Source organism: Lithobates pipiens, unplaced genomic scaffold, assembly GCF_037356315.1.
Source record: "Lithobates pipiens isolate NorthernLeopardFrog02 unplaced genomic scaffold, aLitPip1_a1.2 Scaffold_16, whole genome shotgun sequence".
NCBI lineage: Eukaryota > Metazoa > Chordata > Amphibia > Anura > Ranidae > Lithobates > Lithobates pipiens.
In genome coordinates this window covers 60,854,885-60,872,081 of record NW_027507748.1, presented here as the reverse complement: position 1 = coordinate 60,872,081, position 17,197 = coordinate 60,854,885, and the positions used below count along the sequence as shown (strand labels likewise).

Sequence of the window (17,197 nt, the reverse complement as noted above, 5' to 3'; positions counted from 1 at the left end):
AATTTGAAAATGTAGTACTTTTTTGGCAGGGAGCTCCAGATTTATTTTATTTTTTTTCCTCCCGCCTGTTGGCTCATAATGGCCGTGAGTAAACCAGAGCCTCTTTGTTTCGTCTCCATCAAATACCCCAGAGAAACGATCAATGGTGCTTTCCAACTGGAAACATATGAAAGCTTATGTGTGCTTCCTGCAGGAGACTAAGTTCCGTGCCAATAAACCACCAAGACTCCAGGATAGCTCCTTCCTGACGGCTTACCATGATTGCTCCCTGGATTCTAAGTCAAAGGGTGTGAGTATCTTGGTGTTCACCTCAACCCTGTGGTTGGCGTGAGATCAGTGGGACTGGATCTGTTTGTGAACGGTACATTGGGCAAGTCTACGGTCACCTTGGTGAACCTTTTACCTCCCTAACTTGAATCAGATCGATTTTTCTGGAGCCCATCCTGACTATGTTAGGGGACTTTGCAGAGGGAGCAGTGATCCTGGGAGGAGACATGAACTTTGCCATGGACCTGACCCTGGACTCTTCCAGGAGTGCTCCCCAGTTCTCTTATGCAGCGCTGAAACGCCTTAATTTTTATTCTTTCCATCTGGTAGACGTCTGGAGGGTGTTAAACCCGACCCACAGGGACTAAGCATTTTATTTGCATCAACATGACTCCTACACCAGAATTGACCTCTACATGATGCCCCAATCTCTCTTGTCCAGGGTGGTATCGGCCTTGATCGGCTCCATCACCTTCTCATACCATGCTCCGGTCTTCATGGATATAACTTGCTGCCTCCCATCCTCAAGCAGTGATTGTGGAAGCTTAATCACTCTCTGATCCAGACCCCAGAGGTCATGGAGGCAGTGACCGGGGAAACGATACATTTCTTCTCCTCCAACGTGGCCCCAGATAGTGCCCCTTTATGGTCTGGGAGGCTCACAAGAGCTGCATTAGGGGATCTTGATCAAAATAGGTTCCCGGCTTAAGAAAGCGAGAACTCTTCAAACTGTTGACCTTCTAGACAAGATCAAATCCTAGAGGCCACTCATAAAAGATCGTTAGCTGTCCAGGCACTAACGGACCTTACAAAACTGAGAAGCCAGTTGCGATCCCTTGCCTTGCTGCACGCCAAGGCCGTGATTGCTAAATGCAAACAAACATTTTACAGCAATAAATGTGGCAAACTCCTAGCAAGGGCCTTGAGAGCTCAACAAGCTTGAGCATTTATCCCTAACTTCAACGCTAAGGTGCATGCCACAAAGAGATTGTGAATCAGTTCCGCAAGTACTACACTTCTCTTTACAATCGCCCATGCCCGACCTCTGAAAGGGAAAAATCCTCAAACAAAAAGCCATATGAGAGTACCTACAAAAATCTACGTTGCCTCGGCTGTCTGATGAGGTCTTGGCAGCTTTGGAGGACCCTCTCTCCAGGTGTTGGCTCACATGCAACCCAGTAGGGCCACCGGCCCAGATGGGTACTCCCTCATGTATTGCAAGACCTTTGGGGAACTCTTGATTCCACACTTTCAAAGTGGCTGTAAACCCTTTTTGTTGACTTTTACCTATAGGTAAACCTAGAATAAGGCTTACCTATAGGTAGTGGAAATAACTCCTAAACATGCGCCATTTAGGAGATATTTTACTTTTAGTGCGCCGATGGCCTCATTGGCGCATACACACTGAAGAAACGGACCACCGTGACCTTTTTTTCTCCCAGCATCTGCCGTGATTGATCGGCCACAGAGCCGGAGTCCGTGTTCCCGGAAGGAAGAGGGGCGAATATGGACGCGGCACAGGCTTCGTCTGCTGGTAAATGACGTATAATAGGCTAGTATGTGATGCATACTAGCCCATTATGTTTTTCATTTGCAGGCCTTGCGGGGAGCAAAAAGAAGTAAAACCCATCGGGGTTTACTTCCTCTTTTAAGGCTTATAATGAGGCGGGAGAGGGGGGTTATTCCACTGGAGGACACACTGCAGGCCTACATCACAGTGATCCCAGCAAAGATCCTCTCATATGCCAAAACTATCGGGAAACGGAACAAGGGTGCACACGCCCGATCCAAGGTGCTAATCCCGGCTCATGACCGTAGGCAATATCAAGAAGAGAAGAAAAGATTGATTGCACACTTGAATCCAAAAGATGCTGTAGAAATTTCTGTCATGAGCCAGACAAAATTGCAGTGATGATCAGTTGAGACGTTTCACACGAAAAGAACAGTGCTTGTTCACAACAATTGAAATGCTTACAATACAAGCTATTTAAAGGTGTAAAAAGGGAGTGCTCCTAATCTCAGCTTGTTACCCATATAAAAGTCACCTGTCAACAGAAGCAATCAGATTCCAATCGCTCCACCATGGCCAAGACCAAAGACTTGTCCAAGGATGTCTGGGACAAGATTGTAGACCTACACAAGGCTGGAATGGTCTACAAGACCATCGCCAAGCAGCTTGGAGAGCGGGTGACAACAGTTGCTGTGATTATTCGCAAATGGAAGCAACACAAGATAGCTGTCAATCTCCCTCGGTTTGGGGCTCCATGCAAGATCTCACCTCCCGTGGAGTTTCAATGATCATGAGAATGGTGAGGAATCGGCCCAGAACTACACTTGCCAATCTTGTCCGAAAACAATTGGTAAAATGAATCCTACATGCTCTCCCGATTGCTGGTGGTGTGGCTCCGGGGGACTTCACACACACACCTTCTGCACCTGTCGGCATATAGTAGGTTTTGGGGCTGAGGTGGTAGCTTTGTTAAATTCCATTTATATCTGCCCCTTTGCTGGTGTCTGTCTGTGTATGCCTTTTGAGTTTGGTAGAGGATATTCTTCCTACAGAGGAAAAGCGGACATTTGCTAATATTACATTGTTCTATGCCAGAAAAGCTATTGCCCTGTTTTGGAAAAAAACCTTTGCCGACCCGACTATCATATTGGAAACGATTAACCATTTACTGTTACATAGCGATACATACATGAACAGGGGTTGTCCCCACAAGTATGATAAAATATGGGCTAAGTGGCTGACTGAGCCCTATACGGCCTTGGATACTCTCATCAACTTTTGATATACTTTTACGTCTATTGTTATACAGACTACATGGATGGTTGCTGATACGAGCTGTTATAGTTGCTTTATTTTATTTATTTATTTTTTCCCCTGGGTTTTTTCTCTATATGAGTTGGTTGTCATTGCAGTGACTGAAAGGACTCATGCTTTAGTTATAATCTTATCCTTTTATCCTCAGGCCGGGTTCACACTGGTACGACATGACAGTCGTACCACTTGGCATCTGACTTTGCCCTGCTACTTGAAGTCTGACATGCTCCTGAAATTCAATGAACAGGGATCCGACTTTTGATCCCTGACAATACCAGGCACTGTCTGGTATGAATCTTTAGGGGGAACTCTATGCAAAATGTTAAAATAAAAAACCGGCATGGGTTCCCCCTCAAAGAGCATACCAGACCCTAAAAAAAATGTTGGCATGGATTTTGGGGGGGGGGGACCCCCACATCAAGAAAAAGGAATCCCCCTTCGCTGGGACTTTGTAGGCAACAAACACACATATACTTTCAGAAAGTATAATGTACATAAAAACATTTGATCGTATGATGACTGGTACTAAAAGAACATAGAAAAATACTACACAAGTATGCAAAACAGCATAGACAAACCAAAAAACAAGTTACATGGTATAAAGGAAAAATAAACTGCGCTTGAGTGAAACAACACAAACAAAAAATAAAATTAATCTATAAAGAAGGCAGCAGCAATAAGTGAGATGCACACACCTAACAGCAATAAGGAAATGCAGAAAGCTGCGCCAATAAAAATAAAAAAATAACCTATACATTAACTACCCAAAATACAAAATATATAAAAAAATATAATAAAAATTATAAATAATTAATATATTCAAAAACTTATAAAAAAATGACTATGAATCCATAATTAAAGAGTTCATGAAAAAGTCCATAGATAATCAACAATTGCGATCCTATGCAAGAACACCACGGTGGTTACACACACTCGAAATGCGCACAAGTGCCCGTCACCTTATAGTGAGTGCGCTTACCAGATGGAAGCTTAATGAAAGTGTTGTAAATATATCCTCAATCGCCTCAGAATACTCCTCCTTTTAATGGGTCAGCTCACCGTAATGAAAAGCAGTATTCACATGCACACATCTTATTCCATGATCCCAAAAAAAATCAGTGGCTCGAGGGAAGAAGAGGAAACCAACATAGTGTAACACTGTTTGGAAGTTTAATAAGAGCAAAAAGTAGCACACTTACATGAGCATCGAATCAATACGGCATGCACAATGCCCCCCCCCCCCCCACAATCTCTGTTGCAGAGTTTGCAGATTTTTTCATATAACAAGTGGAGAGACTTATCTGCTCACTCAGCTGTCAAAAGAAAACATCCCACAGTCTGACAAGTTTTAAACTTGAAACATTGTAACTAACTTCATCCTTAGATCAAAGGGATGTAAACTTCTGTGTGAAAAAAAAAAATCCAGGCAGTCTGTCAAGTTTTTAAACAAGTGTAAATGCAGGAAGTTTAACCACTAAGGCTGCTTTCACACTGGGGTGGTGCGGGCGTCGGCGGTAAAGCGCGGCTATTTTTAGCGGCGGTCTGCGGGCGCTAGCAGGGTGGTTTTAACCCCCGCTAGCGGCCGAAAAAGGGTTAAACCCGCCCGCAAAGCGCCGCTGCAGCGGCGCTTTGCCGGCGGTATTGCCGCACTGTCCCATTGATTTCAATGGGTAGGAGCGGTGAATACACCGCTCCTTCACCGCTCCAAAGATGCGGCTAGCAGGACTTTTTTCACCGTCCTGCCAGCGCATCGCTCCAGTGTGAAAGCCCTCCGGCTTTCACACTGGAGTGAAAGGGGCCGGTTTTTTTCAGGCGCTACACAGGTGCTATTTTTAGCGCTGTAACGCCTGAATACCGCCCCAGTGTGAAAGCAGCCTTAACCACTTGGGTACCGCGCTATTGCCGAATGACGGCATTAGCGCGGACCTAGATTTCCAGGACTACGTCTATTGACGTCGTCCTGGTTACGAGCGGCCTGCGCGCCCCCTGAGGGGCGCGCGCGGCGCGCTCTGTGATCGGCGAGTCCGGGAGACTCGCCTGATCACCGATCCGTGTAAGGGGTCGATCCAATGACAGCTGATCATGTGATAGAACGGAGCCGGTAATCGGCTATTATTCCTCCTCGCGCTGACAGAAAAAAAAAAAGCCGATCACCGGCGGCCGTGATCGGGACATCAGTCCCGATCACGGCCAGCAATGAAAGGCACCACATGCCACCTGCCAGTGCCCACCTGCCTCCCGCAGTGCCATCCTGAAAAATAACAAAGTAAAAGTAAGTGCCCCCCGTCTGTGCCCATAATGCCCACAGTGCCACCCCACAGTGCCACCCCACAGTGCCACCCCACAGTGCCACCCACAGTGCCACCCAATCTGCCTCAAAGGTGCTGCACCCCAGTGCCGCCCATCAGTGCCCAGCAGTGCCGCCCATCAGTGCCCAGCAGTGCCGCCCATCAGTGCCCAGCAGTGCCACCTATCAGAGCCACCTATCAGTGCCACCTATCAGTGCCCATCAGTCCCATCTATCTGTGGTACCTATCAGTGCCCATCCGTGCCACCCATCCGTGCCATCTTATCTGTGCCCATCTTTGCCCATCAGTGCCGCCTTATCTGTGCCCATCGGTGCCGCCTTATCTGTGCCTATTAGTGCCGCCTTAACTATGCCTATCAGTGCCCACAAGTGCAGCCTATCAGTGCCCACCAATGCAGCCTATCAGTGCCCACCAATGCAGCCTATCAGTGCCCACCAATGCAGCCCTTCAGTGCCCACCAATGCAGCCTATCAGTGCCGCCTTATCAGCGCACTTCAATGAAGGAGAAAAATGACCCGTTTGCAAAATTTTATAACAAACTATTAAAACATGATTGATTTTTTTTTTTTTTTTTTTTTTTGCATCTTTTTTTGTTTGTTTAGCAAAAAATAAAACTCCGAGCTGTAACTAAATACCACCAAAAGAAAGCTCTATTTGTGGGAAAAAAATGATAGAAATTTCATTTGGGTACAGTGTTGTATGCCCGCGCAATTGTCATTCAAAGTGCATCAGCGCTGAAAGCTGAAAATTGGTCTGGGACTGAGGGGGGTTTAAGTGCCCAGTAAGCAAGTGGTTAAAGTCTGTTTTCTGACACTTGTTTCTTCAGTTAAAATCAACATGTTTTTGCTAGAAAATTACTTGGAACCCCCAAATATTATATATATATAAAGTATTTTAGCAGAGACCCTAGGAAATGAAATGTCAATTGCTGCAATATTTTATGTATTTGCGCAAAGGTGTTTCAAACGCTTTTTTTTTAAAATTTTTTTTGGGGGGGGGGGGGAATGCACTTCAATGAATTTTAAACAAGATTGAAACAGTAAAGTTAGCCCAATTTTTTTGTTTGTTTTGTTTTAATGTTAAAGATGATGATACGCCGTGAGAATCATGATCTATCTTCTAAGCAAAAAAAAAAAAATTGTGATTCTCATTTTAGCCAGCTAAACTCTACTATGACTCCAAGAACACCATCCCCGCTATCAAACCTGGAGGTGCTAAGGATACAGGAAAACTTTACTGCATCAAAGGGATGGGGCCATGTACCGTCAAATCTTGGGTAAGGAGGAGAATCTTGGAGAGGATCTGAAAAGGGGAGTGGGATAAAATCCCTCCTGAGATGTGTGCAAACCTGGTGGCCAACTACAAGAAACATCTGGCCCAGGGGTCAAGTCCTGGGGAAAAAAGTGTGGGAACTCCCACCCACGATCCACTTGCCCACCAAAAAAAAAAATATGCCCATATGCACGAACGCTTCAAAAGTGGTATTTTTCATCCAATTTTCGTATTGTGTGTATGAAGCTTAACGGTTAGTACAGAAAAAAAGATCCTCAATAAACATAATACGGAAATTCTCTGAATAATCCACATTCATTCAATTGTGCTTCCATGCAAATGTGAACATCATGTTCTGATCTTTATTGGGGGATGTTATTTTGTATATAGAGTGTTTTATGTGGTGAGTTTACACTTTTCATTGAACAGAGTTTGGATAACAGGGTTAAACGGAAAGTCATAAATGAACTGCACATTATCTGGACAGAATGCTTGGGGAGATGGTGATGTGTTCCTGCTTAGGAGATATATGTTAGCTTGGGGGGCTGCAAACTCTTCAGGGCTCCAACACACACTCGCTGCTATTCCAACCCTTCACATATTTCCACATAAACTTCCCTCCTGGCATTAAACTTTGCCAGGTATTGTGCTCAGCTTACCACCCCAAACTGATGTTCCTCCCTCAGCTCACCTCTCTCCCTGCATGTCCTGTGAGCAGAATAGCTGTGCTCCTCCTCTGGGTTCTCTCATTATATGATACTGAAGATAGAGGAGGGGGGATTCTGCGGGATACACAGAGCAAGTATGCAGGAGACTGGGGGGAGGGGGATGAGGAGACAGAAAACCTGTATGGATGTAACACTTGACTATATGCAATTGTACTGTATGTTTTCTGAGACACAATAAAAACTTTTCTGATTAAAAAAATAATAATTATAGACTGATCATTTCTTTGTCAGTGGGCAAATATACAAAATCAGCAGTGGGTCAAATACTTTTCCCTCACTGTACAGTCGGAATGAAAGAAAGGAAAGAGGAGTCATGATTGAAACCTTTAAATACATCAAGGGGGTGAATAAGGTTCAGGAGGGCAGTTTTTTTCAATATGAAGCCAAAATCAAGAACACAAGTACATGACCTCAAACTAACTGGAGGGAAGTTAAAAAAAATAGCTTTAGAAAGTATTATTTTACTGAAAGGGTATTTGATGCTTGGCATAAAATTCCAACAGAGGTAGTGAGACAGTCAACAGTAAATGGCTGCAAACAATTGGATAGACTGGATGGACTACAGTCAAATTGCCTCTTAGATGTGTGCAAGACTGTGAAGTGGACATTAGAGCAGGGGTTGACAAATTTGCTTGGAATCTAGGAGCCAGCTAAAAAAGTTAGGAGCCAGGTCCGTGATGGCGATCTGGACCTGTCCCTGGCCTGACATGGAGACGAGTGAGGGGGAAGATAGCGCCCCCAGCCCCCCACCTGTCTCCAAGTCATTGCCCATAGCTCTTAGAGGGACATTTTATTTGTTTTATTTTTTTCAAATGACACATTTTTTTAAAATTGCATTTTAGTGTAAATATGAGATGTGAGGTCTCTCTGACCCCAGATCTCATGTATAAGAGTAAAAAGAAAGAACTGCGCTAACCACGAATACCCAAAGTGAGTAGGGTATGTATATGTGCCAGACCCACGATATTAGTATCTTAATGTCTCTAAGACCACCTCCAAAATATAGTGCAAACCATATACAAATAAGTGCAATTAAATACAAAAACAAACCATAAATGCGTGTCAATAGTGTGAATTCCCCAAACACAATATGAGTATATCAAACTCAGTGCATATACCTCTAAAAAATAAAAAATAGAATAGAATATGAAAAAAATGTTTGCAATTTTTTACATAAATGAACTATCAGGAAAAAAAGATTGTATTTAGAGACACTCTATATAATGTCCATATAGTCATATATCAAAAAAAATAATAGAATGTCCATATGGTAAACGAACACCAGTGAAGTAAAACTTCAAGTGGAGTACAGCAGTGAAGAACAAACTTCAAACAGCTGAGTTATAAGTACACAAATTAAAAATCTTCTCCAAAGATGTAATGTGCTTTTCCCATCACCGAATGAGTGAATTGGCTCCTTACCAGATCCAAGCGACCCCCCGTTACAGAGGGTCACCACAGACGACAACAGTCAAAGGATATCCGGATAGCGATTCCTCCTCAAGCGATCCTGAGTCTTTCACGCGATAGGGTTATGGCTGTTATTCCACATATCACTCCCAACTCAACGTGGTATCACATAGGGAAAAACATAGGCTCCAGATAGTGTAAAACCAAATGACTTTAATTTGCAAAAACGAACGTATACACTTACATAAAAGACTTTAAAAGCAGGTTCAAAACAGAAGCGTGCACCGGCCGGATGCACGCCAACGCAGAGACCGACCCGTCCTTCCTGGTCCAAAAAGAACGAACACGACTGGGGTGACGTCGACACGTTCGCACCGCCCTACGCGTTTCGTAATAATTTACGTCGTCCAGGGGCACGGGCGGCGTGCGACGTCACCCCTTTTATAACCATCAACTTAACCAAGCCTCGCTTTGGGTCAGCGGCCATCTTAGATATCACTTAAGCATTAGGAATCAATGACCATGGGCCAAGCCTCACTATCAATCACGAACGTCAGATGTGCGTATCCGCAACGAACGTCCTATGATTGTGGACCATACCTCGTTTCCATACGAACGTCATATGGTCATAAACCAAGCCTCACTTCCAGGTAATAACCATATTGGAAGAGACGTGGCAAATGCCCTCATTTTAAAATACCCTTCCTATGTCCAGAAACAGGGCATAGTGTAGGTCAAAAAGGAGGGTAAACTAAAATAAAAAATCAATAAAATGAAGAATAATAATAAATTGTAATAAAATAAAACAAAAATGAAGTAAAATATCACAAATTGGTATAGAGATACACCAAAAATTATGCGTTTCTTGATGTATTTATATGTCCATCAGATTCAGTTAAGAACTGGGGCTACTGTAAACATGTATTTCAAATACCTTACTGACTCGCGTATTCCCCAGGGATTAGCCTAGGGCATCCCAAACAAATATCAAGGAATGCAATTAAACGTGAATCCCCACATCTAGAGGGCCGCCAAACCCAAAGCCAGGCCTGCCATCCAAAAGGGGCCAGAAAAGGAGAAAAACAAGGATATGTTCTACAATATGTACCAAAATAAACAGCAAGAAAAAAATACAGTAGAATGGTATTTCACAGTAACTGATACAAGAACCGTGGTAGAGAAGCATTACATCAAACAGGTCACCTCAAGAGTTATTAATAAAGGCATTTACATCGGTGTCCACATTAAGGCCAAACGGAACATATGTTTTTAATTTATGGATCCAGGCCATTTCGAGCTTGGATATTTCCCTAACCAAGGACCCTCCCCTCCAGTGGGGCCTATATTTGTCTAAACCGACAAATAGGGTGCCTGATGGGTCTCTCTTATGTGTCTGGTCATAGTGTCTGGACACAGGGTGTTTGTCAAACCCACGTCTGATGTTGCCTATATGTTCGTTCAACCTGACGCGGAGTGCCCTCTTGGTCCGCCCTATATACTGGAGGCCACAAGGGCACTGTAAAAGGTAAACCACAGCCTCCGAGGAGCAAGTAATGAAAGACTCTATTTCGTATGTTCTAGAGGTGCTTGAGGATGCAATGCTAGAAATCTTAGAGCCCCTATGTGAATTCAGGGTACAAACCTGACAGTTCTTGCATTTATAGTAACCGATTAAGTTTTGAAAGAAACATCTATTGGCCCTAGGCGGGTCTTGTACACTGGGGGCAATCTTGTTTCCCAGTGAAGAGGCCCCTTTAAAAATTATTTGGGGTTTAACAGGTAGAATTGGGTTCAAAACATGGTCACTAGTGAGTAAGTGCCAATGTTTTTGAATCAAATTTCTTACACCGCGATGTTGGACTGAGAAAGTCGTGACAAACGGTACACCACCCTATATGTTAGCCCTAGCACTTTGTCTGTCTGCCAGTAGTGAAGATCTATCTCTAGTCCGGGCAGTCTTCATGGTTGCATCAAGGGAAACAGGATCGTATCCCTTTTCCAGAAATCTGCCTGCCAAAATCGCTGCCTGTTCATCATATTTTGCAATGTCCGAACAGTTCCGTCTGAGGCGTAAAAATTGCCCCAGGGGAACAGCTTTTAGCCAAGGTTGAAAGTGGCAACTGTCGGTAGGGATGTACGAGTTCCTATCGGTGGATTTAAAATATGTAGATGTGATGAACTCATCTCCAACCCTCCTGATGTTAAGATCAAGGAAATTGACCTCATCCTGGCTGGCCTCAAAGCTAAATTTGATCCCTCTATTGTTTTCATTTAAACTAGCCATGAACGACCGCAAATCTGGCTCTGTTCCTTCCCAAAGGAGGAGGACATCATCGATATACCTCGCCCACAGGACTATCTCAGACCTTCTAGGGGCATCAATGATGTCCTCCTCCCATTTGGCCATGAAAAGGTTGGCCAAGCTGGGGGCATATTTTGCCCCCATGGCCACACCCTGTCCTGGCGGTAAAATTGCTGGTCGAACCAGAAATAGTTGTGTCCGGCCGCATATTCCAGAAGTTCTATTAGGAAATCAATCTGAGGTGAAGGAAGACCCGACCCCCCTCTCTAGGAATAGTCTCACTGCCTCCACTCCTAAGGAGTGGGGGGTGATGGTGTATAATGAATTAACATCTGCCGTGACCAACCAAAGACCATCTCCAGGGGTGATACCGGACAAAAGATTGATTATATGTTTAGTGTCTTTGACATATGACGGGACCTTTTGGACCAAAGGTTGCAAATAGTGATCTATATACTTGCCCACCCGGGACGTGACCGAGTCAATACCACTATGGGTCGTCCCGGGGGGCAAGCTTGATTCTTATGGAGATGGTCTTTGGTTGGTCACGGCAGATGTTAATTCATTATACACCATCATCCCCCACTCCTTAGGAGTGGAGGCAGTGAGACTATTCCTAGAGAGGGGGTCGGGTCTTCCTTCACCTCAGATTGATTTCCTAATAGAACTTCTGGAATATGCGGCCGGACACAACTATTTCTGGTTCGACCAGCAATTTTACCGCCAGGACAGGGTGTGGCCATGGGGGCAAAATATTCCCCCAGCTTGGCCAACCTTTTCATGGCCAAATGGGAGGAGGACATCATTGATGCCCCTAGAAGGTCTGAGATAGTCCTGTGGGCGAGGTATATCGATGATGTCCTCCTCCTTTGGGAAGGAACAGAGCCAGATTTGCGGTCGTTCATGGCTAGTTTAAATGAAAACAATAGAGGGATCAAATTTAGCTTTGAGGCCAGCCAGGATGAGGTCAATTTCCTTGATCTTAACATCAGGAGGGTTGGAGATGAGTTCATCACATCTACATATTTTAAATCCACCGATAGGAACTCGTACATCCCTACCGACAGTTGCCACTTTCAACCTTGGCTAAAAGCTGTTCCCCTGGGGCAATTTTTACGCCTCAGACGGAACTGTTCGGACATTGCAAAATATGATGAACAGGCAGCGATTTTGGCAGGCAGATTTCTGGAAAAGGGATACGATCCTGTTTCCCTTGATGCAACCATGAAGACTGCCCGGACTAGAGATAGATCTTCACTACTGGCAGACAGACCAAGTGCTAGGGCTAACATACAGGGTGGTGTACCGTTTGTCACGACTTTCTCAGTCCAACATCGCGGTGTAAGAAATTTGATTCAAAAACATTGGCACTTACTCACTAGTGACCATGTTTTGAACCCAATTCTACCTGTTAAACCCCAAATAATTTTTAAAGGGGCCTCTTCACTGGGAAACAAGATTGCCCCCAGTGTACAAGACCCGCCTAGGGCCAATAGATGTTTCTTTCAAAACTTAATCGGTTACTATAAATGCAAGAACTGTCAGGTTTGTACCCTGAATTCACATAGGGGCTCTAAGATTTCTAGCATTGCATCCTCAAGCACCTCTAGAACATACGAAATAGAGTCTTTCATTACTTGCTCCTCGGAGGCTGTGGTTTACCTTTTACAGTGCCCTTGTGGCCTCCAGTATATAGGGCGGACCAAGAGGGCACTCCGCGTCAGGTTGAACGAACATATAGGCAACATCAGACGTGGGTTTGACAAACACCCTGTGTCCAGACACTATGACCAGACACATAAGAGAGACCCATCAGGCACCCTATTTGTCGGTTTAGACAAATATAGGCCCCACTGGAGGGGAGGGTCCTTGGTTAGGGAAATATCCAAGCTCGAAATGGCCTGGACCCATAAATTAAAAACATATGTTCCGTTTGGCCTTAATGTGGACACCGATGTAAATGCCTTTATTAATAACTCTTGAGGTGACCTGTTTGATGTAATGCTTCTCTACCACGGTTCTTGTATCAGTTACTGTGAAATACCATTCTACTGTATTTTTTTCTTGCTGTTTATTTTGGTACATATTATTGTAGAACATATCCTTGTTTTTCTCCTTTTCTGGCCCCTTTTGGATGGCAGGCCTGGCTTTGGGTTTGGCGGCCCTCTAGATGTGGGGATTCACGTTTAATTGCATTCCTTGATATTTGTTTGGGATGCCCTAGGCTAATCCCTGGGGAATACGCGAGTCAGTAAGGTATTTGAAATGCATGTTTACAGTAGCCCCAGTTCTTAACTGAATCTGATGGACATATAAATACATCAAGAAACGCATAATTTTTGGTGTATCTCTATACCAATTTGTGATATTTTACTTCATTTTATTTTTGTTTTATTTTATTACAATTTATTATTATTCTTCATTTTATTGATTTTTTATTTTAGTTTACCCTCCTTTTTGACCTACACTATGCCCTGTTTCTGGACATAGGAAGGGTATTTTAAAATGAGGGCATTTGCCACGTCTCTCTTCCAATAGGGTTATTACCTGGAAGTGAGGCTTGGTTTATGACCATATGACGTTCGTATGGAAACGAGGTATGGTCCACAATCATAGGACGTTCGTTGCGGATACGCACATCTGACGTTCGTGATTGATAGTGAGGCTTGGCCTATGGTCATTGATTCCTAATGCTTAAGTGATATCTAAGATGGCCGTTGACCCAAAGCGAGGCTTGGTTAAGTTGATGGTTATAAAAGGGGTGACGTCGCACGCCGCCCGTGCCCCTGGACGACGTAAATTATTACGAAACGCGTAGGGCGGTGCGAACGTGTCGACGTCACCCCAGTCGTGTTCGTTCTTTTTGGACCAGGAAGGACGGGTCGGTCTCTGCGTTGGCGTGCATCCGGCCGGTGCACGCTTCTGTTTTGAACCTGCTTTTAAAGTCTTATGTAAGTGTATACGTTCGTTTTTGCAAATTAAAGTCATTTGGTTTTACACTATCTGGAGCCTATGTTTTTCCCTATGTGATACCACGTTGAGTTGGGAGTGATATGTGGAATAACAGCCATAACCCTATCGCGTGAAAGACTCAGGATCGCTTGAGGAGGAATCGCTATCCGGATATCCTTTGACTGTTGTCGCCTGTGGTGACCCTCTGTAACGGGGGGGTCGCTTGGATCTGGTAAGGAGCCAATTCACTCATTCGGTGATGGGAAAAGCACATTACATCTTTGGAGAAGATTTTTAATTTGTGTACTTATAACTCAGCTGTTTGAAGTTTGTTCTTCACTGCTGTACTCCACTTGAAGTTTTACTTCACTGGTGTTCGTTTACCATATGGACATTCTATTATTATTATTTTTTTTGATATATGACTATATGGACATTATATAGAGTGTCTCTAAATACAATCTTTTTTCCTGATAGTTCATTTATGTAAAAAATTGCAAACATTTTTTTCATATTCTATTCTATTTTTTATTTTTTAGAGGTATATGCACTGAGTTTGATATACTCATATTGTGCTTGGGGAATTCACACTATTGACACGCATTTATGGTTTGTTTTTGTATTTAATTGCACTTATTTGTATATGGTTTGCACTATATTTTGGAGGTGGTCTTAGAGACATTAAGATACTAAGACCCATATCGTGGGTCTGGCACATATACATACCCTACTCACTTTGGGTATTCGTGGTTAGCGCAGTTCTTTCTTTTTTCTATTTCTGTTTGGTGTATTCTTGGTGTACATTTGAATTGCAGCTTCCGTTCAATACCATTTGTATTCCGTAGCGCAGTTTTTTCCCTTTTTTTTCATTCCTCATATATAAGAGGACCTGTCATGCTTTTTTCTATTACAAGGGATTTTTACATTCCTTGTAATAGGAATAAAAGTGACACACATTATATATTTTTTTTTTTAAAGAACAGTGAAAAAAAATAAAAATAAGTTAAAATAAGCCCTGTCCCGCCAAGCTTGTGTGCAGAAGCGAACGCATATATGAAAGCGGTGTTCAAACCACACATGTGAGATATCGCTGCGATCGGTAGAGAGAGAGCAATAATTCTAGCCCCAGACCTCCTCTGTAACTCAAAACGTGCAACCTGTAGAATTTTTTAAACGTCGCCTATGGAGATTTTAAAGGGTAAAAGGGTAAAAGTTTGGCGTGACATGTTGGGTATCGATTTACTCGGCGTAACATTATCTTTCACAATCTAAAAAAAAAAATTGGGCTAACTTATCTATTATTTTTCCCAAAAAAAAGTGCGCTTGTAAGTCCACTGTGCAAATACGATGTGACAGACAGTATTGCAACGACCACCATTTTATTCTCTAGGGTGTTAGAATAAATGAAACATTTTTTTATATATATTTGTTTAGGGGTTCTAAGTAAAGGGAAGGAGAAAGACTGGCAGGCAAACTCCATTAGCATTGTTGGTTGTAATTCCAACGGCCACCACAAGAGGGCGCCAGATTCCAGAAGGAACCATAGGATCACAGAAGACCTCAAAGCCGGGGGCTCAATTACTGGCCGACTGCGGCGCGGCCCGACGCGATCACCCCGGGGGACCAAGGAGACAGGATACCCCCAGCTGTGCTGCGCCAGGTCGCTGATTCTAGTCACAAATGCGACCTGGCGCCCGGGTTTTGTCGAGCACTGCATTAGAGTGTGAGCTCTTTAACCCCCTGGTGCTGTGCATACGCAAATATGCGGCCTCTCTGGACTGGGCTTTTTTTCGTGGTGCCGCATATTTGCGTATTTGTCTCTGCACAGCATAGAAACCAGTGTCTCCGCAAGACCCCCGAGCCCTGTACAAACAATCGAGACTATAACTCCCAATTCCGGGTCACCTGATTGCTGTGATAGCCTCTGGTTGGCTATCATGGTGGTCAGTCACTGAGAAGCTCGCCCCCATGTTTTCTCTCTGAATGGAGTAGAGCAATTCTCCGGGGTTAGAGTTTGGGCTAGTATTTTTATTTTTTTATTTTTTTATTAGTTTGTTTTAGGTGGGATAAAAAAAGCAGCAAAATGTGCATGGTTTCTAGGCTGCACTAAAAGTACAAACCCAGTTTTGTCCTGAAAAAAAGACTGGTATAATACATCTGCATGCACAAAGTAGTTGTGGTGATATGTACGGTTTTACTAACGCATGTCAAAGTTGCAAAATTGTGCGGAGGCGTTAACATTTGTTTAGGCCGCTTTCATGTGGGTGATCTGATCAGGTCCACCTGTCTGTTTTTCAGGCGGACCTGATTGAACCCTTAAGTGTCTTCTATGGAGCGGTAGGTGTCAGCTGATACATGTCCAATGACATCCAACCACCATCCAATCTGATGCTATCTGCCAAAAACAGGCTGCTATTCCCCCATCCGTCTGGCGGATCGGATTGGATGGATAACGGACAGGCGGTCTGTTTCCATCTGACAGCCCTATAGAGAACAGCAAGGCTATGCAGAACAGACACGGAGCTGTCATTCGCCTGCTCAGCGGGGATCAGCGGAGAGATTTCCTGCTTATCAATCAGATCCTGCTTCACCGAGGCACCTATGTGAAAAGGGCCTTAGATGTGAAGGACTTAACCACTTCCCACCGTCATTATACATCAGTACTTTGAAGAGGAACATAATTATGGGAGTAGCTAGCTGGTATCCTCTTCTTCGATGGGCGGTCTGATTCAAGATAAGTGGTCTCTGTGGCCCATAGCTCTTAAAGGGCCTTTTTTTTTTTTTTTTTTTTTTGTATTTTAGTGTAAATGAGATATGAGGTCTTTTTGAACTCAGATTTAAGAGGTCCTGCCATGCTTTTTATTTTTATTTTTTTTCCTATTACAAGGGATGTTTACATTCCTTATAAAAGTGACGCCATTTTTTTTTTTTTTTTTATTTTTTTTTTTTTAAAACCGTGTAAAAATAAAAGGTAAAATTGGTAAAAAAAAAAAATTGAACCGCGCTTGCGAGCAGAAGCGAACGCATACGTGAGTAGCGCCTGCATATGAAAACAGTGTTTCTCTGTAACTCAAAACGTGCAACCTGTATAGATTTTTTTTTTAAGGGTAAAAGTTTGTTGCCATTCCAGGAG

At 43.6% G+C, this 17,197-nt stretch overlaps 1 protein-coding gene across 3 annotated transcripts in view; it reads left to right on the top strand.

The window, feature by feature from the left end:
* Positions 1–17,197, top strand: part of LOC143981833 (interferon alpha/beta receptor 2-like) — a 97,216-nt gene that overhangs the window by 39,050 nt on the left and 40,969 nt on the right. Inside the window, exon 2 of one of the 3 annotated variants that reach the window (XM_077479961.1) lies at positions 6,557–6,676. The exons of the other annotated variants lie outside the window; for them this stretch is intronic. Coding sequence (XP_077336087.1) covers positions 6,658–6,676 — 19 coding nt within the window. The 5' untranslated portion in view covers positions 6,557–6,657. The remainder of the gene's footprint in view (positions 1–6,556; positions 6,677–17,197) is intronic. 3 annotated transcript variants of the gene reach the window in all.